The sequence below is a fragment of the Notamacropus eugenii genome, chromosome 6, assembly GCF_028372415.1.
Source record: "Notamacropus eugenii isolate mMacEug1 chromosome 6, mMacEug1.pri_v2, whole genome shotgun sequence".
Lineage (NCBI taxonomy): Eukaryota > Metazoa > Chordata > Mammalia > Diprotodontia > Macropodidae > Notamacropus > Notamacropus eugenii.
Window position 1 is genome coordinate 104201102 of NC_092877.1, and position 25340 is coordinate 104226441.

Here is a 25340-nt window from a genome sequence, read left to right on the forward strand (position 1 = left end):
CAAAAGAGGTCCAAAAAGCCAATGAGGAGAAGAATGCCTTAAAAAGCAGAATGGGCCAAATGGAAAGAGGTCCAAAAGCTCAGTGAAGAAAATAATTCTTTAAAAATTAGAATGGTGCAAATGGAAGCTAATGACTTTATGAGAAATCAAGAAGTTATAAAACAGAACCAAAAAAATGAAAAAAATAGAAGACAATGTGAAGTATCTCACTGGAAAAAGAACTGACCTGGAAAGTAGATCCAGGAGAGATAATTTTAAAATTTATTGGACTACCTGAAAGTCATGATCAAAAAAAGAGCCTAGACATAATCTTTCAAGAAATTGCTAAGGAAAACTGCCCTGACATTCTAGAACCAGAGGGTAAAATAAATATTGAAAGAATCCACCAATCACCTCTTGGAAGAGATCGAAAAAGAAAAACTCTTAGGAATATTGTAACCAAATTCAAGAGTTCCCAAGTCAAAGAGAAAATATTACAAGGAGCCAGAAAGAAACAATTCAAGTATTATGGAAATACCATCAGGATAACACAGGACTTAGCAGCTTCTACACTAAGGGATCAGAAGACTTGGAATATGATATTCCAAAAGTCAAAGGAGATAGGATTAAAATCAAGAATCACCTACCCAGCAAAATTTATTGGATATTTATAAAATAAATACCCAGCAAAACTGAGTATAATACTTCAGAGGAAAAAAATGAAATTTCAATGAAATAGAGGACTTCCAAACATTGTTGTTGAAAAGACCAGAGCTGAACAAAAAATGTGACTTTCAAATACAAGAATCAAGAGGAGCATGAAAAGGTAAACAGGAAAGAGAAACCATAAACGTCTTATTAAAGTTGAACTGTTTACATTCCTACATGGAAAGATGGTATTTGTAATTCATGAGACCTTTTTCTCAGCATTAGGATAGTTGGAGGGAACATACATATGTAAGCATGTGTGTGTGTATACAGAGAGAGAGAGAAAGAGGGAAGGAGAAAGAGAGGAGGGAAGGCACAGGGTGAGCTGAATATAAAAGGATGATATCTGAAACAGAAAATTAAGTGTTGACAGGAATGTACCAGGAAAAAGAGAAAGGGAGAGGTAGAATGTACACATAAAAGAGGTAAGAAAGAGCTTCCCCTTGGAGGGGAAGAAGGGGAAGGTGAGAGGGAATAAGTGAGCCTTCCTTTCATCAGACTTGGCTTCAGGAGGTAATAACAATCACACTCAGTTGGATATGGAAGTTTATCTTACCCTACAGGAAAACAGGGGGGAAGGAGATAACAGAGGGGGGGGATAGTAGAAGGGATGGCAGATTAGGGTAAGGGGTAACTGGAAGCAAACACTTTGGTAGAGACAGGTCAAAGGAGAGAATTGAATAAATAGAGGGTGGGATAGGATAGAGGGGAATATAGTTAGAATTTCACAACCTCACTGTTATTGGAAGTGTTTTGCATGATCACACATGTATAACCTTTATCAAACTGCTTACCTTCTCAATGAGGGTGGGTGGGGAGGAGGGGAAGGGAAAGAATGTGGAACTCAAAGATTTAAAAATGAAAGTTAGAGGGTGTTTTTACATGCAACTAAGAAATTAGATATATAGGCAATGGGGTATAGAAATCTATCTTACCCTAGTGGAAAACAATAGGGAAAGGGATAAGGGGTGAGAGGGTGATAGAAGGGAGGGCAGATTGGAGGAAAGGACAATCAGAATACATAATGTCCTGGGGTGGGAATAGGGGGGAGATGGGGAGAAAATTTTGTGGAAGTGAATGTTGAAAACTGAAAATAAATAAATTTATATATGAAAAAAAAACAACAATGCTTCTCCCCTTCTCTTCCCTTCACCCTTGTAGAATCTAGACATTCCCAAAGGCAACTACTTTATGAGCCAACTAAAACAGTCCTACACTTCCACACAAGAAACAATTATTTCTCCTCCCTTGGTAAAGCTTCTTCAACAATGAATCTATTGGCATCATGGAGAAGTGTACAATGTGAACTTAACAAGGTCAGGGAGAATGGAATCCAGATCAAGTAAATGACCAAGTTCTCTTTGCCCGCAACTGGCCAGTGACAAGGAAAGACTCAGGAGCTCACCCAAGGATATCCCTTCCCATAAGCCCTTACCCTCAGGACAGCCTGCCTGAATGCCTTCCGATTTTAGTACTTTGAAAGGCTTAGCTCTTTTAAGCCTTCAGAGCTCTATGATATTGATATTTTTCAAGCAAAAATTCTGTCTTTTTAAGAACTGTTTCTCAAAGAAAACAAACACAAGATGATGGAACTTCAAACAGACTTGTAAGGGGATATGGAAGAAAAGCCTTTTTTAAGGTTTGTTGTTCATTATTATATTTGTTTCTACCATGTACAGTGTTAAAGTTCTTTGAATGATTGTACTCATGTAAGCATCTTTGTTTTGATTGTTGGTTAAGTTTACAATAAAAAATTTGTTTAATCTCATTTGAGCTTGTATCTTGCTGCACACGATTAGCATTTTCTGCCAACAGAGTGAAATAGCTTCAGAACAGCTGAATGAATGGAGTGAAAATAGGCCCAACTGCTATTGGGACCTTGAAAAGCTGCAAAGCAAAACCAACCCAGAAAAGAACAACTTGAAGGCATGGAATTTTCCATCCTCATCTAAATTGCCTTTTCCTCCCCACTAAATTTGTATACTTTATCTGCTATTTCAATAATCCAATTTCTTTACCTGTCATTTAGGAATGAAGTACAGTACAATACTGCTTAAATCTATTTTGTTTCTAGTGATAAATGAGTCCATATACTACCAGTTCCTCTTCTTAAGACAGGTATCTACAAAAAACCTCAAGAGAAACTCATTTCCCCTAGAACAGGAATTCTTAACCTTTTTTGTGTCTTGGATATCTCTGGCAGTCTGGGGGTATCTACAGACCCCTTTTCAGAATGTTTTAAAATACATAAAATTAAGAATTACAAAAGGAAACCAATTATATTGAAATACAGTTGTTAAAATATTTTTTAAAAAACATATGCAGACTTCTATAATCTAAATCAAATCGCTTAACATCTCAAGGAGGTGAGGAAAGAAGGAAGGAGAGAACTTGGAACACAAAATTTTTAAAAATTAATATTAAAGGGACAGCTAGAGTGACACAGTGGATAAAGCAATGCCCTAGAGTCAGGAAGATCAGAGTTCAAATCCAGCTTCAGACACTTACCAGTTGTGTAACCATGGGCAAGTCACTTAACCCCCATTGCCTCCCCCCTCAAAAAAATGAATGTTAAAAATTATTTTTACACATAAATGGGGAAAATGTTATTCATAAAGTTTAAAAAAAAAAATACAAGTGCACGGACCTCAGATTAAGAATCCCTGCCCTAAGAGATCAAAATGCATGTTCACTCACCATGATTTCAATCTCATAATTCCATTTCAGCTTGATGCAATGAAAAGAAGGCTTGGAGACTGGAAGACCTAACTTCAAGGAGTGCTGTCACCTCCACAAACCACTTAACATCCCAAGCAAGATTCTAAGACTCTAAACTGCTGATGATCTGCTCTGATCAGAATTGGTAACAGCATGAAATCACAGGTCAAGAAGTAAAAAATTCGGATAAAAAAATAAGCACCTACCACATTCAAGGCCCTCTGGGGTTTTACAAAAGCAAAGACAAAAAGGTGTATCCCCCCACAGAAGAAAAGTCTCTCCCCCCCCATCTCTGCTTTGGAATCTCTAGCTTTCTTCTTGGCTTATCTACTAAACTCCTCCTATAAAAGGACTTTCCTAATGACCCCAGTTATTAGTACCCTCCCCTTCCAGAAATTATTTTGAATTTACTTTTTATACACTATGTAATTGCTTATCTGAGTACATGTTGTATCCTCCTGGTAGGATAGAAACTTCTTCAGCTCAGGGAATACCTTACTTTTTTTCCTTGGTGTCCCCAGGGACCTGGATAGAGTAGGTATCTAATAAGAGTTGGTTAAATAGGATTATTGCCCATGTATGGGTTCCACTTTGTGATTCTGCATCTGTTTTTGCAGGATACACATGACTAATATAAAACCATAATGCTTAGAATTCATAACATGTTTCTCCCTGAAACAGAAATGTTCTCAACCTCAAAAATGTAAAAACAAACAAAAAAAATCCAAACAAAAACAAACTCCACCCAAAAAAATTATCTTCCTAAGATTAGTTACCCTCTTGTTTAATCACCTGAGAAACATGTTATTTTAAAATTCCTGGTCCTAATAAAAAAAAAATGAACTGTGCATAGTTCTTACAGAAAAGAATGATCCTGAACCCAATGGCCATGAGCAGCAGTTGTATTTGTGGTGAAGTTAACACTCATATACAAGAACCAGGGTAATAAAATGGTTGAACAGTGAAATGGACTATACGTCTCATCTGTTAGTTTCTGGGTTCAAAATCCAATGGCACTACAGTAAAGTCTTCCTGACTCCAAAGCCTGAATTCTATCCACTGTGCCACCCAGTTGCACTTTTGGGGGAAGAGATAACATTGGGTTAAAGACTATACAGAGTTTAGTGATTCCAGGAGCAGTTACAAACTGCAATAGCTTCCTGATGGGTTTCCTGCATAAGTCTCTCCCCACTCCAATTCTCATAGCCACCAGTGATTTTCTGAAAACAAATCTGGTCTGTGTCAAGCCCCTATTCAAACCCCAATGGTTTCCTATTCCCTCAAGAATTTACAGATACAAACTCCTCTGTTTGACATTTAAAGCTCTGTGGATCTTGACCTCTTCTCTTTCCACTCATTCCACATTATTCAGATCTATGAATTACTTGCTATTCCACACACATGACACTCCATCACCTATCTACCTGCCTATGCACTAGCTGCCCCTAGTGCCTGGAATGCCTGTCCTCACTTCTACCTCTTGAAATGCTTGGTTCCCTTTAAGACTCCGCTCAAATGCCACCTTCCAGAGAAAGGCCTTTCCCAGTAACCCCAGGTGCTGGTGTCTTCCCCTCTAAACCAGTTTTCCATACTTTTTAATGTAGATGTCTCCCCAATTAAAATGTAGTTCCTGAGGGTAGGGACTATTTTTGTTTTTGCTTCCTCCCCGCCAGCCCCCCGTGCATGAATAGAGAAAGAAGGAGTAAAGAGTCTTGAAAACTATACTTCAAATATCTGAGGAATTGGCACTACAGAAAAAGAACTGTACTTATTCTGCTTAGCCTTAAAGGCCAGAATCAATAGTACTGAAGAGAAGGTAAGGAAAGGCAGATTTAGGCTTGTTTACAAGAAAACTTTCCTAATAGTTAAGAGTTATTCACAAGTAGAATGGACTAACACAGGAGAAAGTGGGTTCCTCCTTCCTGGAGGTCTCCAAACAATGGCTGGATGACCTATTTGTTGAAGTGATGCAGGTTTCAAAACTTCATGGAGAGATAGATTACTCAACACTGTAAGCTTTGTGAAGGGACAAGTAGGAGCCACAGGGTCCTTTTTCTTTCCTGCACAAGTGATTCCAAACCCTCTGGAGGGAGTTGGAGGTGGGGATGGCAGATGGGGGGTGAGGGGAAGAACTAGAGAAAAAGAGAACAGATTCAGGGGAAACAGACATGTTGGAAGAATCAGCTGTCTTACCAATGTCTGTTCTCTACTGGGTCCTCCCCCAATAGGGTCTGGAATTACTTGTGTCTTCTTTCAAAGCAGGAAGAAGAAAGACTCTTCTCCCCAACTCTCCTGCCAACTCCATCCCTTGCACAGGCATGCAGTGTTGGGTAATCCTGCTGTTCACTAAAGCAGAGTCTTACCTCAACAGCACCTCACAAAACTCAGGTTACATCTCCTACTCTTGGTAGGAGATTGTTTCTCCTACAGACAGGAAACAAAGTCTCCTCTTCCAACTGAATTTAAACAACCCATTTGGAGACACAACCTACAGAGACAACACATACCTTCCATGGAAACTGTTTGTCAGGAGATTCTGGTTTTACATAGATGAATGGAATTGGATGGCCTCTAGTCCTCTCCAACTCTGAATTTGCATGAAACAGTAGATGAGCTTGGCAGCCTACCAGCTAAGTAAGGCACTGTCCTAGGGGAATAGGAAATGCAGCTCCATGAGGAGAGGTTTGGGAACACAATTTGCTTGATGGTAATTCTGGCAGAGACAGGCAAGAAGGATAGACTCATGAATGAATGAATACAAGAAAAAGTATTTATTAAGTGCTTACTATGCACCAGTCACTATGCTGAGTTGTTCAGTCATGTCCAACTCTTCGTGACCCCATTTTGAGATTTTCTTGGCAAATACTGAAATGGTTTGCCATTTCCTTCCCTAGCTCATTTTACAGATGAGAAAACTGAGGCAAACAGGGTTAAGTGACTTGCCCAGGATCACATAACTAGCAAGTGTCTGAAGTCGGATGTGAACTCAGAAAGATGAGTCTTCCTGACTCCAGGACTGGGGACTGTATTCACTGCACCATCTAGCTGCCCCTCCATGCTGTGTACTGGATATACAAAAGCAAAAAGAGAGTTCCTACTCAGTAGAGAAAAATAAGACACATAGAGGGGCAGAGGTATGGGAACGAGTGGGAGGAGAAGAAGGGGAGAGATCAAGAAAGGCTGGAAGTAGAGGGTGGTGCTTGAGCTGAGCCTAGGAACTGCAAGAGGAAGAAGTAAGAAGAGAGTAAATTCCACCCATTGAAGACATGAATACCAAGAGATAGGAGATGGAGCATTTGTTTGGAACAAATAGGACAATATGTCTCTACAGTGTGTAAAGGGGAATAATGGGTATAAGAAGACTTTAACAGATAAGAAGGGACCAGGATGTGAAGAGCTTTAAATGCCAAACAGAGGAGTTTGTATTTGATTCCAGATATATCAGGAACCATTGGATTTTATTGTTAGGGAGGGGTGAAGTAGACATGGTCAGGCCTATCTGTACATTAGAAAAATCACTTTGGTAATCACGTGAAGAACGGATTAGAGTGAGGAGAAGCTTGAGGTAGGGAGAGCACATAAAAAGCCACCCAAATAGTATAGGAGAGAGGTAATACAGGACTGAACTAGAGTCATGGCTACATAAATGGAGAGGAAAGGATGGAACTGAGGAATATTGTAGAGAGATGACAACATTTGACAAATGATTACTAGATGTGTAGGGAAAATAAGAATAAGGAGACAAAGATAACAAGAAGATTTTGAAAATAGGTGACTAAGAGGAGGGGGGTACCCCCAACAGTAAGAAAGGGATCAAGAGAGTTCAAGGGAAGGATAAGTTTAGAAAGAAAGACATGAGATCTGTTCTAAACATACTGAGTTTAAGATGATTATGAAATATTCAATTTGGAACGTCCAAAAGCCAGTGGGACTGGTGCTCAGAAGAGAAAAGATGTGTGTGTGTATGTGTGTGTGTGTGTGTGCATGTGTGTGAGAGAGAATGAGTGTAATAACACATCCCACCTAGGAAGGGTAGTGTTAATCTGATTATTGTTTGAAGAATTAGAAGTATAGGGGAGGGGGTAATGATATGTGAGTAGTAGCATGGGAGAAAGATGATGAGAATACCATGTGGTGAGTCTGGAGCCAACTGGATAGGATGAAGCCTCACTAATCAGGAGAGCTGAGTAGAAACACCTAGGGTAAGAGCTGGAAGACTTGGTCAGTAGATGGACCTTAGGGAGTTAAGGAGAAGAAATATGAATGAAGAATATGGAAGAGTGGTTAAAGCAAAATAACAGGAAAGTGTGATGTTCTGAAGCCACAGGAAGAATAAGTATCCAAAAGGAGGGTGTCAAAAGAAAAGACATGAAGAGCAAGTCCCGGTGACTTTCAAGAGAAGGTTTTCAGTACAATATCAAGGTTGAAAACTATTTTTCAAGGCGTTAAAGAAAGGATTTGTGGTAAGGAAATGGAGACGTTAACTGATAAAATGTAATGGAAAATTATAATAAAATTTAATATAGAATTGTCTCTTTTTGTAGCCCTAGCACTTTGCACAATGCCTGGATTATGGGAAGTACTTAATAAATGTTTACTGACAGACTGAATTTGAAAAGAAAAATACAGATATGTTTTAAATATGAAAGCAAATTATTCAGAATAATGCAAAGTGAAAAAAGCAGAGCCAGAGTATCAGGATAATACGTATTAACTACAATTTTTTTTCTTTTGGGCTGGACCTATCATTTCATGAAATCATATAGGGACCTCAGTGAAAAAACTCTCTTTACTGATACAAACTATGTTTGCTCTGAAACTTCATTTTGAGAATGACTTGCCCAACATCACCCAGCTATGACTATATAATTTTTTTTAATCCACAAATTTAATGTGGACAAAATTTTATGTCCACAAATGTGGACAATGTGGACAGAGATAATAAAATGGGGTAGAGCAGAAAGGAATAACTGTTAATTATAGATATATGCAGATCTTTTGAAGCTAATTAGTTACACATGAGGTTTAATTGACTTCATTATATAAAAGTTAATCACACAAAAAACTTGTTATTGTATAAAAGTTAGTTTCAAAATTACTTTAAAAAATAAGGCATTTACCTCCTTTTATCCTACTTGTTTGAAATTCTTGATTCAGGCATTTTCTGAGGAAAGAGAACCCAAAGTAGCTTACATGTTTGAATGAAAAAGGATTCAAAGAAAAACCACACTGCAAGTCTAAAACCCCAGAAAATCTATGTATTATGTCCCCTTTCAGAAAGGTAGAGACCAAAGGGTGGACTAGTTTAGGACCAATCCATCCCAAGAGTTATTAAGGGAAATGTGGAATTCTATCATATATTTATTTATTTAATCTTTTTTCATTTAAAAAAACATGCCTTGTAACAAATATACATAGTCAAACAAAACGAAGTCCCTCATTGGTCTCTATTACTTTTTTAAAAAAAAATTGAGGAATGAAAAAGGAGGCGAGGGGAAAAAACTCTCAACTGTGTGACCACAGACACAAGTAGGCCAAGGCAACCAGGCTCGGCTCCAACACTGAAAGTACTGTTCCAGGAAGTACTTCCCTTCCACTCCACATCCCCCAAGAAACATTTATCCAAGGTTTCCTTCTCTATCCCCACTCACCCCCTTGCCCTACATGTACAAAAGCTCTGCATATAACTTAGAAACGAATTAAAGAAATAGAGTTATTGGAATAAGAGCAGCTAGGGTAAGCCCAAGCCTAAACCAATTTGGGATTATCTTTTCAGTTGAGAATTTGAGTAATTCCAAAGTGATAAATTTTGGGATAATGCGCAAAAAGTTAGGCAAATGGTAAAGACAGTATTCCTGAACGTAACCAGTTTGGCCGTTGCCTTTGAAATATGTAAGCTCAATACCCAGAATAACACTCACTCACGGCTAACCATCCACCACATTGAGTAAAACATCCAGATCTCACTCATATTGTAAATAACTAGAGAGATAAAACAACGTGTGGTGTATAAATTTTCACAGGATATTAGTCACTTTGAAAGAAGTAGAACCAAAAAAGTTATAAGCGATGTGTGTTGAGTCATTTTTCACTCATGTATGACTTCTTGATTCCATTTGGAGTTTTCTTGACAAAGATACAGGAGAGGTTTGCCATTTACTTCTCCAGCTCATTTTGCAAATGAGGAAACTGAGGCAAACAGGGTTAAGTAACTTTCCCAGGGTCACACAGCTAGTAAATGTCTGAAGCTGGAGTTGAACTTAGGGAGCTCAGGTTTTCCTGACTATAGGACTGATGCTTGTAGACGTTACAAGGAAAAGAATGTCAGTATCATTCACTTTCATCTGCTTAGAGGCTAGGATCCAGGAAAATGTTAAAATGAAATCCTATACCAAAATAATTTCAGTACAGACTTATCCTCAGGAAAAAGACATGACTGGTAGAATTTTTAAATTCTCTTTTTAACTTTACTCTTCAGTAATTATTAAGAAAGTAAATTAGAACACAGGAGTGTATCTATATGCAATATCATTTACAATGATGTAACACAAAGGCTACACTTGAAATGTTATTAACTTCTGGTAATAGCACTATATTTAACAGTAGGAAAATTTTTTAAAAACAGTATGTAGGATATTAAGTGTTTTAACACTGTGTTCTCTGATATTCTTCTTTCTAACTCTATCTGATAATAGCTATCATTGAATGCTAACATAAATAGGATAAAAGTTAAGGGAACTGGGCTCTATTACCACTTTGCCTTAGCTTTTAAAAGAAATAAAAACTTTTAAAAGGCACTTTTTAAAGTAGCCTGCCATAATAGATAGAACATTAAATTTGTGATTGATAAGACCTGGGTTCAAATCCCATTCTGACACCCACTTGTCTATGACCCTGGCCACTGGCCCTGCAAGTACCTCAAACACCACACTAGGATTTATCTTCTAAATCACAGATGGGTGGGCATTCCCCACATTGACACAGTCACAGATCCTTCATTCATTCAATATAAATCATCTTCATATCTCATTATTTAATTTTATCTTCACAATATGCTCGTAACATAAGTAGAGGCAGGCATTATTTATTCCTATTCTACAGATGAAGAACCTGAAACCCAGAGATGGTAAGTCATTTGCTTAAAGTAACACTGTCAATTAGTGGGAAAACCCAAACCAGAGCCCCATGTCCAGCCCATTACTCTGTTTGTCCTGCATCACAGTTCTTCCAGGCTGTAACACAGAACCAATTCATGTAAATGCAGTCTAGCAGTACTTTGACCCTCTACCACAATATTTCCAAATCTTAATTATTTGTGGATAAGAAAAATAGCAAATGTTGGGGAAATTCACTGACCTGACTTTTTGTTAATGGTCTCTGCTTCATGCACCTGAGCTATAAAATCTCCTGCCAAAGAAAGACGGCCCCAGGACCTGAGATACAGTAGAATAACCTGAGATCATGCTGGAACGCAGAGAAAACAGAACGTAAAGTATGCCTAGAGGCCTGGTTCAGCAAACCTAACCAGGGTCGGAGACCAAGCTCAGAAAATGCATTCCTTGCAGGCACAGGTGAAAAAAAACATTAGAAACAGCAATTAACTTAAAAGTAGAAAAGCAAAAAGTGTGCTTCCCACTTTGCTCTTTTCTAATACATTCTATTTGTCCTTTAGCAATAACTGTATAATCTTTAATTAGATTTTGCTGATATCCTTCAAAGCAAAACTAATTATGTTTAATTTTACTTGTGGAAACCAAAAGACATATCACTTGGGCAGTGATCACAGGAAACAGGATAACAGAGTCAATCTCAGACCTTTCCCTGGTTCCCTAAACGACAAAACTCATTGTCTTCACCTAATTCCCTCAATACTCCAACCTAACTCACTCTTCCAGTTATTGTATCTGATTTATTTTGGGGAATGAAGAAAGAATCATAGATGTTGAGCTAGAAGGGACCCTAAAGTTATGTGCTAAATCAAACCCCTTTTGCTTACAGATGAGAACATTAGGACTCCAGAGATGAATCGATTCACCCAAGGTCAAACGGGTTGTTTAACACATGTTTAACAAATGGCTGTGTGACCTTGGGCAAGTCACTTAACCCCAATCACCTCATCCTGGGTCATCTCCAGTCATCCTGATGAATATCTGGTCACCAGATTCAGGGGGCTCTGGAGGAGAAGTGAGGCTGGTGACCTGCACAGCCCTCCCTCACTCAAAACAAAGTCAAGTGCAAGTCATGTCATCATTTCTCTGATGGCATGGTCTTCTTCGGCAACAAAGGACGAACATACACACACAACAAATGGCAGGATTTGAATCAGTTCCTAGGATCCCAAATCCAGCCTTCTTTCTACTGAGCCTTCTGCTTCTCTCTCTGGGTCAGAGATTCTTTAAATAGCCTATCACTGGAGAGATTTTTCACCTTAAATAACCCAAGTCAACTACTCTTGCCTCAAACCCTCAAAAGACCAGAGAAGTGAAAGTCTTTCTCTCCCCACCCCACCCCCCAATTATTTCTCTATTTTCCTTCAGGTAAACAGCTAAACATTTTAATGCAATTGAGCTTGTCTGGCCTATGTACTTCTTCAGCTAGGATAACTTAACCACCTGCACCAAAACACTGATTTCTAAACTAAGCAAATGAATAAATGTTTTTGGCCACATGATGCACCCTCATTACCAGAAAAAAGGAGAGGTGTATTACATCTTGAAGGGTTATTAGAAGTTTTTGACCAAACACACCCACAATTACATTTTGCATCTACATTTCAGTCTGAATTTGGAGACTGACTTTCCTTTTCTCCTCCAGTTCTTTTTCTTTAACAGTCCTCTCTTTACTTAAATATATTTCTACACTAGCAGGGACAGTGATTTAAAAACATTACAGATCCAATATCCCCTTATCAAGTTACTGTTTCCAAACCACTATCCACCAAATTCAACACTGCCTCCTAAAACTGAACCAACACAAATTCAGTCATTTGTTTTTGAGTCAAAAGACCCTAACTGTCCACCCATATCCTAGAAGTGGAGCTAGGCAAGTGCTTTTGGGCAGAAGCAAGGTTTATCACCAATTTATTGGGAAAGGACAGTGGATGGTATCTGCCACTCAGTTGAACCACTTGCTTAAATGACTTTTGAAACTTTGAGTAATTATTTAGGGTCTTCAGAAGTAACTGAAGCAATCAGATTTAGACAAAGCCATCTTTCTGTTCCCGATGGTCAAGGAGGACTGAGCTCTTGACAGTTGTCTTAAGATCTTCCATTATCATACGAGCATAGATGTATAGATGGAAGGGACCTTAAAAGTCAAGTCCAATCCTGTTATTTTACAGTGGAAAGATCTCCATTTGTAAAATGTGATTCAAAAATATCTGGATCTAAAGATATCCAAGGATCTGAGAACCTGGATGAGAATAATCTTTTTTGTTATTGTTCAGCAATTTCAGTTGTGTCCAACTCTTCATGACCTCATTCAGGTTTTCTTAGCAAAGATACTTTTCTTTCTCCAGCTTATTTTACTGCTGAGGAAACTGAGGCAAACAGGATTAAGTGATTTGCCCAGGGTCAAAAGCTGCTAAGTGTCTGAGGCTGCACATGAAGTCAGGTTTTCCTGATTCCAAGGCCAGGCCTCTACCCACTGCATCACCTGTGGATTTTATTTTACGCATTTAAATATCTAAAAACATTATTCTGAGAAGAGGACCAGAGTCTTCAGCAGACTGCCCAAGGTCCATGACACAAAAAAATGTAAAAACAAAACAAACAAGCAAAAAACCCGATCTAGTTCAACCCTCTCATTATAGACAAGGGGTGAGACCTGAGGAGGTAAAGTGACTCGTCCGCCAATATATATTTTTTTCCTCTTTCTTTTTGATTGCTTAAAACAGCACAACAGCATTCTAGAAAAGTTGAACATAGCACAAAATTCATTATGGCATATTATGCTTTATCATTCCATTCTCATTATGAAACCTGAAATTCAATTTGCAAGAAGTAGGGGTAGGAAAGTTCTTTAGGACAGAAGCAAAGATCATCACCAAATTTGTTTTTTCAATGGGGCTGGTGAGAAGTTGGTCCCACTTGGCTCTGGCTACAGCTTCTAGGGAACAGGTTAGAACAGGGTTTGCTTCCACCTAATCCCCTAATCACTCCTGACCCAGCAATGCCGTAACCATAGCTTCAAGTGATATTTGTGAATTTGTTTCCTACTTTGCCAGTCTTGTTAAAGTGAAATATAAGTCTGTGTTCTTGTGGGCATGTCATTGTTTTGGAAATACTTCTAAGACTCAAGCTTTTCTTCCTGAAAAGAACAATGGACTAATCCAACACAAATTACATAAGCGATAAGCTGTCCTTTCCGCCAATATGAGGTCACTGGAAGAGCCAATTGCTCAATTTATGGATTGTTCTTTAGAAGGTCCCGAGCGGCCTCCTGGTATTCCTCTTTTATCCATTAGAAGGAAAGCAAAATGGAAATGGAGAAGTTAAAATCTATAGAATATTCATAGGTATGGCAAAGGTTTATTGAATGAAAAAAGACAAAATTGATAGCCAATGTTAAGTTTTAAAACTTTAGAATGATCCTTGTATTTAGCTCATTTATTTTATGAAAATTACTCTGAATTTAACAAATACTTTAAAGAGAAAATATTTCCAATATACCACACAGCCTTTTCTGATCCCATAACTGCTAGTGCCCAGCCTCCCCTCCCCACTATCTTAAATTTGTTTGGTATCAACCTCTTCATATATGTGTGCATGTATATTTACATATATGCATATGTGTGTATGGATGTGTGTGTATGTGTATGTGGTCTCCCCTGATAGAATATAAGGTCTCTGAAGGCAGGGGCTGTTGCATTTTAACTCTGTATGCCTTTTACTTATTACTGTCTGGCATATATCTACAGTCATATGAAAAAATGTTCTATATCACTATTTATTAGAGAAATGTAAATTAAAATAACTCTAAAGTGCCACCTCATGTCTAACAGATTGACTAATATGACAGAAAAGGAAAAAATGATAAACGTTGGGGGGGATGTAGGAAAACTGGGATACCATTACACTGTTGGTGGAGTTGTGAACTGATCCAGCCATTCTGGAGAGCAATTAGGAACTATGCCTAAAGGACAATCAAACTGTGCATACCCTTTGATCCAACAATATCACTACTGGGTCTGTATCCCAAAGAGATTTTTTTAAAGAACCTATTTTTACAAAAAAATATTTATAAAAACTGTTTTTATAGTGTCAAAGAACCTAAGGAATACCTACCATCTACCTCCACAGGTCAACAAATTATGGTATATGAATTCAATGCATTACTACAGTTACATAAGAAATTAAAAAAAGAAAGTTTCAGAGAAACTTAGGAAGATTTGTATGAAATGACAGCAGATAAACCAGAATAATCTATACCATAACGATATTGTAAAAGTCAACAAGTTTGAAAGACTTTACAAAAAAGTCTAGCATTTAGTAGGGACTTGCTAATTGCTGCTTAAGTCAAAAAACAAAATAAAACACTGTTCTATGGCAGATTTTCTAGGCTATATTCCCCTTCCTTCCTTTCCCAGCTCTGTTTCTGACTTGCTAGACTTTGCTCCCTTCCTCAGCAGCCATCTCCCCCTTGAATTTCCCTCAGAATCTGGGGCCTCCTCCAGCTGGAACCTCCCAGGATCTAGCAAGCCCCCTGCTCCCACTGAATTCCTCACAGGAGCTTAATTTTGGAGAGAGTCTTAGGCTGACAAACCTTCAATCCTCTCCTCCACTCTGCTTCTGACTTTCCAGAATTTCAGCCCTTTCTTTCTTTTAATTATTTCCTATTTATCCTGGACATACTTTGCTTTGTATATATGTTTACATGTTGTTTCACCCATTGCATTGTAAGTTCCTTGAGAGCAGGGGCTATCTCTTTTGCTTCTTTTTGTAAACCCAACACTTAATACAATGCCTGGCACACAGTAGGTGCTTAATTAGTGTTTACTGATTGATTAGTCGATGGACACCATGCCTCTATGCAGGCTCCTTTTCCCAAGCCTTTCAATTTTTCAGTTCCCTTTCCTAAGATGTCTTTTCCCATTAGAATGGAAATTCCTTGAGAATGGTGACTATCTTTTTGCTTGTATTTGTATCTCCAGTGCTTAGAACCTAGAAAGTGCTTAATAAATGTTTATAGCCTTGCTATCTTCAAGGAATATGAAGATACCTGAAATTGGTTTGGATTTACATAATTTTTAAAAAACAGAACCACTTCTCAAAATTGGAAGAGATCTCAGAAGCCATCTAGTCCCACATATACCTGGCTAAGAATCCACACTAAACCATTACTGGTAAATGATGCCTCAAAAATCCTCAATGAAGGATGCAGGAGCATCCACTATTTCCCCAAGGATGCTCATTATACTTGAGGACAACTCTAATTGTTAGAAGTGGCATCTAAACCTTCCTCTTTGCAACATCAACCCAAAGCTCTTCAACCTGCTCCCTGCGCTAAACTTTAACCAGCTGAATAAGTTAGTAACTGTTGCAACTCAGTCTATCCAGAATACAAATTTTGAAGATAACACAACATTCTGAAAAATAAAGTGCACATTAAAAAAAAAGTACACTCAGAGTACTTCTCACAAATCTGTATTCAGGCAGGAACTGATAAGTCATATTGCATGAAACTCAAGTGAAGAGTTATGTACTTATGTGGAGGTAAGATTATAACTGAACTTTACTTCCTAAATAGATACCAAAGAGTTTTTGAGTAAACTAGAAGAATCTATAAGCTATCCACTTCTAGGTCTCATAAACTGCTAAAAAGATACTTTTTCTCTAATGCTCATTTTAATTGAACCAAAGTTACTTTCCAAATTAACACTGAGCTAAACTGAGATCTGGTTTTGAAAAATAATGACTTCCTTCATTTAAAGACTAGCAAGGAAAACAAGTAACTTCCATCCTAAGGTCGATAGATAATCTTTTTGTTACACCAGCTTGTATTTTTTCCCATTCAATCCTCACCCCTTCATTTCACCTCTCCTTAACTATCACAGAAGTCACATCTCTTTCTTGGGACTTTTCCTTCTTTTACTTACACACACATTGCATCCTAGGCCACCTCCAGTTGTTCTGATGAATATCAGGTCACTAGACTCAGATGGCTCAAGAGAAGAAAGTGAGGTTCATGACCTTGCACAGCCCTCTCTCACTCAAATCAAAGTCAACTGTAAGTCATGCCATCATCTTGATGTCATGGTCCTCTTTGAGAAAGAAGGACAAACACACCACACACATACACACACACACACACACACACACACACACACACACACACACACAAAGGATTCTGAGGTTGGACATGTTTTAGCCAGAAGAGATTGGAGAGTGTTTCATTTAAAATCCAATCCAAAGAGTATTTATTAAAAGCCTACTATGCACAAAGCACTCCAAAGGAATAAATTGTCCTTGGAGATAGTAGAAAGAAGTCTGACAGCCAGGGTACACATTCAAGAATTTTGAGCTATAAAGAACTTTAGAGGTCACCTTAAAGTTTTAAGATCATCCAATGTCATTGCCTTCAATTAGGCTAAAAGCCAATATCCATCCTGGAATCATCATGAAACTCAGAATGAATGAACTTGAGCTAAATTGGAACCCAAAAGTCATTGCTGTAGCTGTAAGAACAATTCTGACCTCACAACTACTTGTTAGCTTGGATTGTTTTTTAGACAGACTCAAATATGCCTTTGCTAGTTCATCTGAATAGTTCAGGTCTCACAAATAAGAATTACTGTGGATTTTTTCCATACCCTACGAATGTTTCATTTTAGCACAACTACAGGCTTGAATATTGAAAACTATAATAGTAAAATGTGAACTTATCAGAGTGGTAAACTAGGGAGAAAATATATAGTGAAGTCACTGAGTGACCTTGAGAAAGTCATTTTTATAGTACCTATCTCATACGGTTTTGTGAGGAAAGTAATAAAACTTTCATGTGGTACAGAAATGTGCATAATGACCACTACTTGAATAACTTTGTACCAGTCATTTGATATTGCTTCTATTTTCTATGAAATGGATATAATAAACTACATAGAAAGCCCTTTAAAGATAATATTATATAAAATAAATATAACTGACAAAACTTCTTTAAAATACTGATTGATGAGGAAGGCAAAAGTGAAAAAATGAATAATCTAATCTTACAGAATATTAAAAATAAACAAATTATTTTTGAGTATATGCAAATATCAAATGACATAGAAGGGAAGTCCACATGAATGAGGTTTCATTGTTTTTTTTTTTAATTAAGTACACTACACATTCAATATCATGAGATTGGTATGATTAGCCAAATCCCAAATACTAGAAGGTTGAATATATCTTAATACTTATATCATGAGTTCCTGAACCTAGGAAATAACAAGGAGAAAAAGACAACTGATGGAACAGAAGTAATTCCCTCTAATTACATTATTTAATTTGATTTCATGTATTTCACAAGAGTCTCCCTTTAACACAATTTCCATTCTCATATTTTAGATTTGAACTTCGGAACAAGTGTCATCTCCCATTCATTTTACCCACTTTCAGGTTTCAGTTTCTCAAAGCAGTAAAGTAGGAAGGTGAAACCCCATATGCTGATTTTAAAAACTAATAGCTGATTCTGCCAAATTAACTGAACACAGTTATCCAGTGGGCTCAGTTCCTAATTATTTAAAAAACATCATAGATAATTAGTAACTAACTATACTAAATTCACTACTTCTTAAATTTAAATTTTTTCCCCAGCTATAACCTCAGAGAAATCATTTATTTATCCAGATGGATGAAACATCTCCGAAGAAGTCATCTAAATTTAGGGATTTTTCCAAACTTCATTAAGTTTTAGCTATTCACTATCTGGGTATTCAAAATGGCACTTTAAGGCAATACTGTCCAATTTAAGAGTCAATTGGAAATAACCTATTATAATGATTATTAAATTTTTAATATTTAGAAAAAAGCAGTCAAAAAAATCTTAGCAAAGGAAAGGACTTTTAAGTATCACCTAATCCAATACTCTCATTTTACATATAAGGAAAACAAAATGCAGAGACATGAAGGAATTTGTCAAATTTGTACAATTGGGAGTATCAAGTTGACTCAAGGATTTTTGCCCCTTTCATCTATCCCTTCATCATGCAACATATTATAATGATCTACATAATGAAAGCACTCAACAAGTGTTAATTGATCAGGTAGTAAATACGCATCTTTTTATAAAGACTTTGCCTAATTATATGCGAATATTCAGCAAACAGAAGTTTATATTAAGTGCTTCCTTAGCTTTACAAGGTAAGAAACTGAGACCAAGAAAGTATAGTAATTTGTCCTAAACCAAAACCTAAGCCAGCTGCATAGGCGAAAGCCCATGTTTTACTAAGATTATGTTCTAACTCTAGAGTTTATCGACTATAATCAAACCCCACTTAAAAACAAAAGCCATAAATTCAGAGCACATCATATACTTTTTGAAGGAATAAGGAACTATCACACCATGATATCTACTGGCTATAGAAAGCATTTTATAACCACTAATCCAACAATATTGGTGATTAGAAACATTTAAAACAATTTGTGTCTATTAAAGTCACATTGTTAAATGTCATTTAACTTCTCCAAGCAAAAGCTACTTCTGAAAAGCCCTCAGGTTCTCATTTTTCATCTGTCAATATTTTAAAGCTTCATTCATCTATTTGTGGGATACTGACTATGCTGAAGATTCAGTGAAGCCTTCTTTAACCCACCATAGATATTTCAACATACTTTGGTAACTAATGCATCCTGAAAATTACAACACACCAGCTCAGTCAGCTTTATTAACTTTGAACTAGACACTTGTGGCCAGATGACATTCCTTAAGCAAGTTTATCAAGAAGTGCTGTGGCAAGAGTACAAATGGTGAAAAAATTATTAATATAAATAAGATCTAGCCTTAACCTACCAACAGACTGGGAAGACATCTGGGGTTTTCTCCTTATTATATATTTAAACTGCAAGGTAGGGAAGGAGGAAAAAAGTTTATTTCTCAATCATGTGAATAATATTGGATGCTATTTTCTTGTGTCTCCTCTGTTTATTCCCATATTGGTCAGGAAAACAAATCCTCTTCTCAATAGAGATCTTAGCTTTGTTTAGTCTCAAATAAAAAGATAAAATCCTTTTCCGTCCTTCCTTACTACACATCATTCTTTTCAGAATGTGCCAAACCCAGCCTGTCTAAAAATGTAACCTCAAAGTCAATCAATTATCCCTGCTATTTGTTACAGAGAATGAAACTAGACCTGAACAAACGCATTGGCAACGAGTAAGATATGGATTAATAAAAACAGATTCCACAGTAGAAATGAAGGGAGGAGGAGACCCATAAAAAACCTACCTGAAAACAATTCATCATCAAATGCAAACCCTAAAATGAAGTCCAATGAGTATTTAATGTCTGATCAGATGAAAAAAGCAGCATCCCAGCTAGAAGTAAACTCATCTCACCAAACATTCTCCTCTGGCTCAGTCAGATAGGGAGGGGCTGAAATTACTTATGTGTTTTAAAAGGGGGAGTGGTCATGATTTTTCCACTCCACCTTCCTTATTATTGTGTTTGATTAGCATCTATTTTGCAAAGTACTAGACACTTAAGATAGTTTATATTTGTAACTGTGGCCACTGAGCCTGAGGCAGACAGTACAATTTCCACTTTAACACCAGAGAAAAATGAAGCCAAGAGAAGCTAAATTGCTTGACCAGTATAGGAGGAATTAGAGCAGGGGGGTTTAGCACTCACCATTTATGGTTCACTGTTTATTTAATTGAAAGAGGACCATTAAAGCTGATTCCTCATTAGCTCCCTTTGTAAGAAGATATGAAGACAGGTGAGCTTTTATCGAACACTCCACAGGCCCACAGTGTGTAACGCCCCACATTTCATTCACTGGCCAGTACAAATAGATTCAGGTTTTATAGGAAACAGCAAGAAACATGTTCTCAACTGCCAAAAACACCCCATGGTCTCCCCTACCTATTAGAAAAATAAAGGTGGAAGGGGGTGTAGGGGAGATCTTAAACCATCACCACCAAAGCATTAAGTCAGCTTCCTTCTCTGGTTTCTTGCTTTGCCATTCTGCCTCTGATGCCCAGTGGTGAGAGGTATACTCCAAGAAAGACCACAGGAACATTTCACAGTATCCTGTGAAAAAGCTGATTTCTCTTTCATTCCCATGACCACCATTCATTGTGAGGCTGCTGCCAGTCCAGGCTGAAACAGTATCCACTATGAACCATTAAAAATGAAAAGTCAAACCAAGAGAAACAACAGGTTTACTTTATCTAGACAGGTAACATTTTCTTTCTCCCTCATGCATGAATGCACACACATACAGAAGATCAGGAGACCTGATCTACTTGAGGCAGGGGAGAAAGAGGAAAATTAAGAAGGCAACTATAGTCTTGCACCAATTATAATTCTCTTTGTGCCAATAAACATTAGGTTTCTCTTTGGCGAAGTCCTAGCTTACACTTTGCAAGTAATGTCAGTGACCACTTGAAGCTAGCCGAAGAGTTAGAATGTGCCGTGTTCCATCCTAGAGATGAAGGAGGGTTCACCAATACTCTCTTTTGCCATGTGTTAGTCTGGCATCTCAGGTGTGAAACAGAAGATAAACTCCTGGGGACTTGGGGGGGGGGGGAGGGAGGGGAGGAGAGAAGAGAGAGAAGGGCAGGCCTGATCACCTTACCCATTGGGGCTTCCAATTTAAGTCTCACTTTTAATTTGGCTACTCTCACCCAAGCTCCTCAGATTCCATCTAGAAGCCTGTTCTACCAGTTCCCAGAGAGCTTCAAAATAAGGCAATTAATAAATAAAAGATATTAAAAGAATTGGTGCAATGGTTCCCAGCAGTATCCTAGACATCCCAAGAAGGCTGAATGAATCCCGATAGGAACCAGGGAGTAAACAAATAAGAGTGGCACACCCAGAAGAGGTTCCTAATGCCGGAGGGGGACAGCATCTGGTAGGTGGAGAATGATTGCCTTACTCCATAGGCAAGCTGGCATCCTTCAGGGCAGAGACAGAGCAGGGGTGTCAGTGCCAACAACGTCCACACAAGGACTCACATAGAGTGGGTTAGAGACTTGGGGAAATTTGAACCTGCAAAGGATATGGCACGGGAGAGGAGAAGCACAAGTTAAAGTAACTGTTAGGACCGGCCGAACCCCACCTTAGGGCAAGCAATAACTCCATTTGCTTTTCAATATCCACCCCCACCCCCCACCCCCCCATAGTTGTTAAAGAACTAGAGAAGGAGGAGGACCACAACTGAATGGTATTACGCAGTCCACTTTAACAGCTGGGACCAGAGGGCCTTCAAATGCCACCGATTTGCAGATAGCATAAATATACCCCTCTTCACAGATGGGAAAAACTGAGGCATCTCGGTGGAGAGGAAGTGATTTTTAACACACCAGAGCGCAGAGGCAGAAGTCCAGAGGAGAGATCTGCAGGGCACTTTTGTTTTCAGTGATGGCACATATCTCCAAATTGCATTTCCAATGCAGTTCGGCGTCGCAGTCCCCGAGTGCGGAGTGGGGGGTGGGGCGGGGGGAGGGTCGGGATTCCAGACGCGCATTCTCCCACGGCGGGGGTCACAGAGCTGGGGTTTCCCCCAGACGCCAGCCCGCGGCTCGGCCCCACCCCCAGCCCACCTCCACTCGGAGCCCGCCGGGGGCAGCAGCGTGGCGGGACCCTGCGGGCACGGCCGGGGTGGCAGGGCTGGAGGGCCACTTTAGACCTCTGTCCTGCTCGCGCCGGACCTCCCCCCGAGACGGCCACCTCCCCGCCCCCCCCCCTCCAGCGAGCCCTAGCCCCGGGAGGTTTGCTCTGACGGGGCTTCCTTTCATTCCTTCGGCTCCTCATTCCTTGAAGCCAACCCCCAGGCCGGCTGGTACTCACCATATTACAGATGGAGGCGATGTTTCGGACAGTCATTAGTCTAAAGGTTGCAGTGATCCCGCACCGCCATCTTTATAAGGTGAAAACAGAAATGCCCATGGTCGAGAGCTCGCGGGAAGGGACGGGCGGGGGGAGGCGGATCGGGGTCCGGGTTTCAGTTTGGTTTGGTTCTGGGCTGGAGGGGGTGGGGGAGGAGGAAGGGAAGGCGGGCGGGGGGGGGGAGGAATGGGGAGTGGCGGGAGTGAGCAGCGGCAGCTGCGGGAGGAGCTGGAGGAGGAGGAAGAGGAGCAGGAGGTGGGGAGAAGCTCGAGGAGCCTCCCGGGCCAGCCCACTTCCCAGCGCTGCCTGCTGCAGGGGAGCCCCCGCCGAGTCGGCGCTGCCTCCTCCGCCAGCCTCCCCACCCACGACATCCACTCCTCCCGCTGCGGACCTCTGGGCTCTGCGGTGCTCTGGGCACTGGCTAGGGGCGCGCCGCTGGCATCTCCCCCACCTCCTTTTCCTCCTGCTGCTGCTGCTGTCCCTCCACTCCCCTCTAACCGGTTCTACCCCCTGCCCTGCCCTGCCTCGCCGCTTGGCTTTTGGCTTGACTCTTCGGGTCTAACGCCGAGGAGAGGGAAGGGGATGGAGTCCCCTTCCGGACTCTGAAAACTCCCGGCCTTCAGAAGCTGCAGCAGCGCCAGAATCCTTCCACCTTCCTCCTCCTCCGGCGCCGCCTCCTTTGCTTCCTCCTAGCTGTTACTCTCTCCATTTCAGCTCATCGCCAGGCCGTCAACTTTGACAAGAGCCGCCGGGGAGAAAGGGTCAGCGCTAGTCATTGACATAGGCTGGCACCAACCCGGCCTAGCGCGCTGAGGGGGAAGCTGCCGACCCCTCAGCCAATCGGGTGCCCGGCAGGGGAGCGGAATCCGGGGGATAAAGGGGAAAGGGAAAGAGAATTCCGTGCCCACACCCATCCCGGACAGTGTGAGAGTATGGCCTTTGGGGCTGGTTATGAGTCCAATGCACTTCTCTTTTGTACCATCCTTTGCGGGGCAGAGGGGAGGAGGATGGAAAAACAGGGCCAGAGGCATATGTTTAGGTTTCCCCTCAGTGTTTCTGCCAGATGGCATCATTGGGTACTGGAGAAAGCAAAATAGGGTCAGGACTTGGGAGTGACCAGGAAGCATCTCAACGCCTGGGGCTGACTAGTTGGCTGGAAAAAAAGGACCTGGCAGGAAAGAGAAATCTGGGTTTGGGCAGAAGCCAGAAATAATGTGCCCAACCACTGTGTCCATGACATTAACAATGGCAAGTTCCGGGCAAATATTTAAGACATCTCCATCATCACCACTCCTGCCCAAAACACAACACCAACGTCACAGTATGGTCCAAAAAGCTACACTTCTTTCCCTGTCTTTAAAAATAAGACTGCTTGCCTCTAGGGATGACACATCATGAACTAAAGAGCATTTATACAATGAATTTATTAAGTACTTGCTATGTGCAGTCAACTATTCCCAAATCCCGGTGTTGGATGATTTGTAGGAAGGTAGTGTGATCTATTTGTAGGCCCTATGAGATCTGAGTTAGAGACAACAAACCAATCAATTTAATGGCAGCTTGAGGATGTTGGTTTTGGAGTCCAAGGACCCTAGTTCTAATCTTGCCTCTACGACTGTAAGCCTGGGAGAGTCATGTGACTCCCCTGAACTCAATTTCCTCATCTGTACAACGCGGGTAGTTGGACTAAATGCTATCTAAGATTCCTTCCAATTCATTATATACGAACTTATGATCTTGAACTAGAAGAAAGGAATAAGGTAAAAATGTCTCCTGTGGATACTTGAAGCAGAGAATACTTTATTAGACTAAAATTTCCTCTTCGCCTAGCTTCTCTTGTGTAATGTCCCTATGATTAGGCGTAGAAGTAAAAGAAACTAAATTCAACTCACCTTCTTGCTATAGAGCATCTGTACTCTAATAATTACTTGGGAGCTTGGGTTTGCTCTGTGTTTCAAAAACATTTCAGGAATACAATAGACTGAGAGATTACTTGAAATATTAACTATTCTTAATTCTCTGAAGGTGTTTCTGAATATTTAATCCAAATCCTCACAGTACAGACAAAATCCACATTAACATATAAAATTCTGTCACCATCAGAGTTTGATTTTTCTGCCAGTTTTGGTACAGTAGACTGCAAAAGTCATAGACCCAAACACTTCATAGATGTAGCAAATTTAGAAAATCACCATAATTACCCAATAATTTTTATTAAGCTTCCACATAGCATGACATCTTATCACTAAGTGCTATATAAGCAAGTAAAATGGCTATGTTCCGTGGCCTTCTAAAAGCTTAATGACTAAAACAAACATCATCAGTATGGACAAACAGAAGGAAATTCAAGCCAAGAGATGTACAACAAATCAATAGAACACAACAGACCTCTTCAGGGTCATGAATAATTAAATGCATTTTTACACTGTAACAGAGGGTAGCTAGCAATAGTGACTTTTAAACTAAAGTCTCAGATAGGAGAAGAAGCTACTCACTTGACTGCAAGGGAAGGAAGACTCTATGGAGGAGATAGGAATGGAAAACTTTCAAGTAATGGGGAGGTCCTGGCAGAGCTTAGAGCAAAGGGTGTCCCATGCATTGTCATCACTGCTATCCTGACTTCCCTTTGTGATGTTTTGTGTATGTGATCTCATGTAATCTTCATAACAAACCTGTGAGGTAGGTACAATTCACTTGTATGTCTATATCAGCTGAATGTTTACAAAGCATTTCCCTATTCACAACTCTGTCAGATAGGGAATGCAAATATTAGGAAGGTTCAGTGAAGTCAGCAGCTTGAATATGTTGGTTTTTGAATCCAAGGACTCAAACAGGAAACAGGAAAAAGTGCCTTGTTCAAGGTCACACAATGGCAGAACTGACCTTTTACCCAAGTTTTCCTACTG

The 25340-nt window shown here is 39.7% G+C and overlaps 1 protein-coding gene across 6 annotated transcripts in view; it reads right to left on the reverse strand.

Annotated features, from left to right (window-relative positions):
* The window catches only part of USP46 (ubiquitin specific peptidase 46), a 67348-nt gene extending 42338 nt beyond the window's left edge, over nucleotides 1-25010 (reverse strand). Inside the window, exons 1-3 of one of the 6 annotated variants that reach the window (XM_072620768.1) lie at nucleotides 22396-22567; nucleotides 8526-8569; nucleotides 5913-6052 (exon numbers count right to left, since the gene is read on the reverse strand). Coding sequence is in view for 2 of the 6 variants with exons in the window: in XM_072620767.1 (XP_072476868.1) it covers nucleotides 22396-22431 (36 nt within the window). In the remaining 4 variants the exon portion in view is untranslated. Of the gene's footprint in view, nucleotides 1-5912; nucleotides 6053-8525; nucleotides 8570-22395; nucleotides 22639-24929 lie in introns of those variants that run through there. The other 5 variants (XM_072620767.1, XM_072620764.1, XM_072620766.1 and 2 more) reach the window with 5 other exon arrangements.
* Nucleotides 25011-25340: the final 330 nt, after the last annotated feature.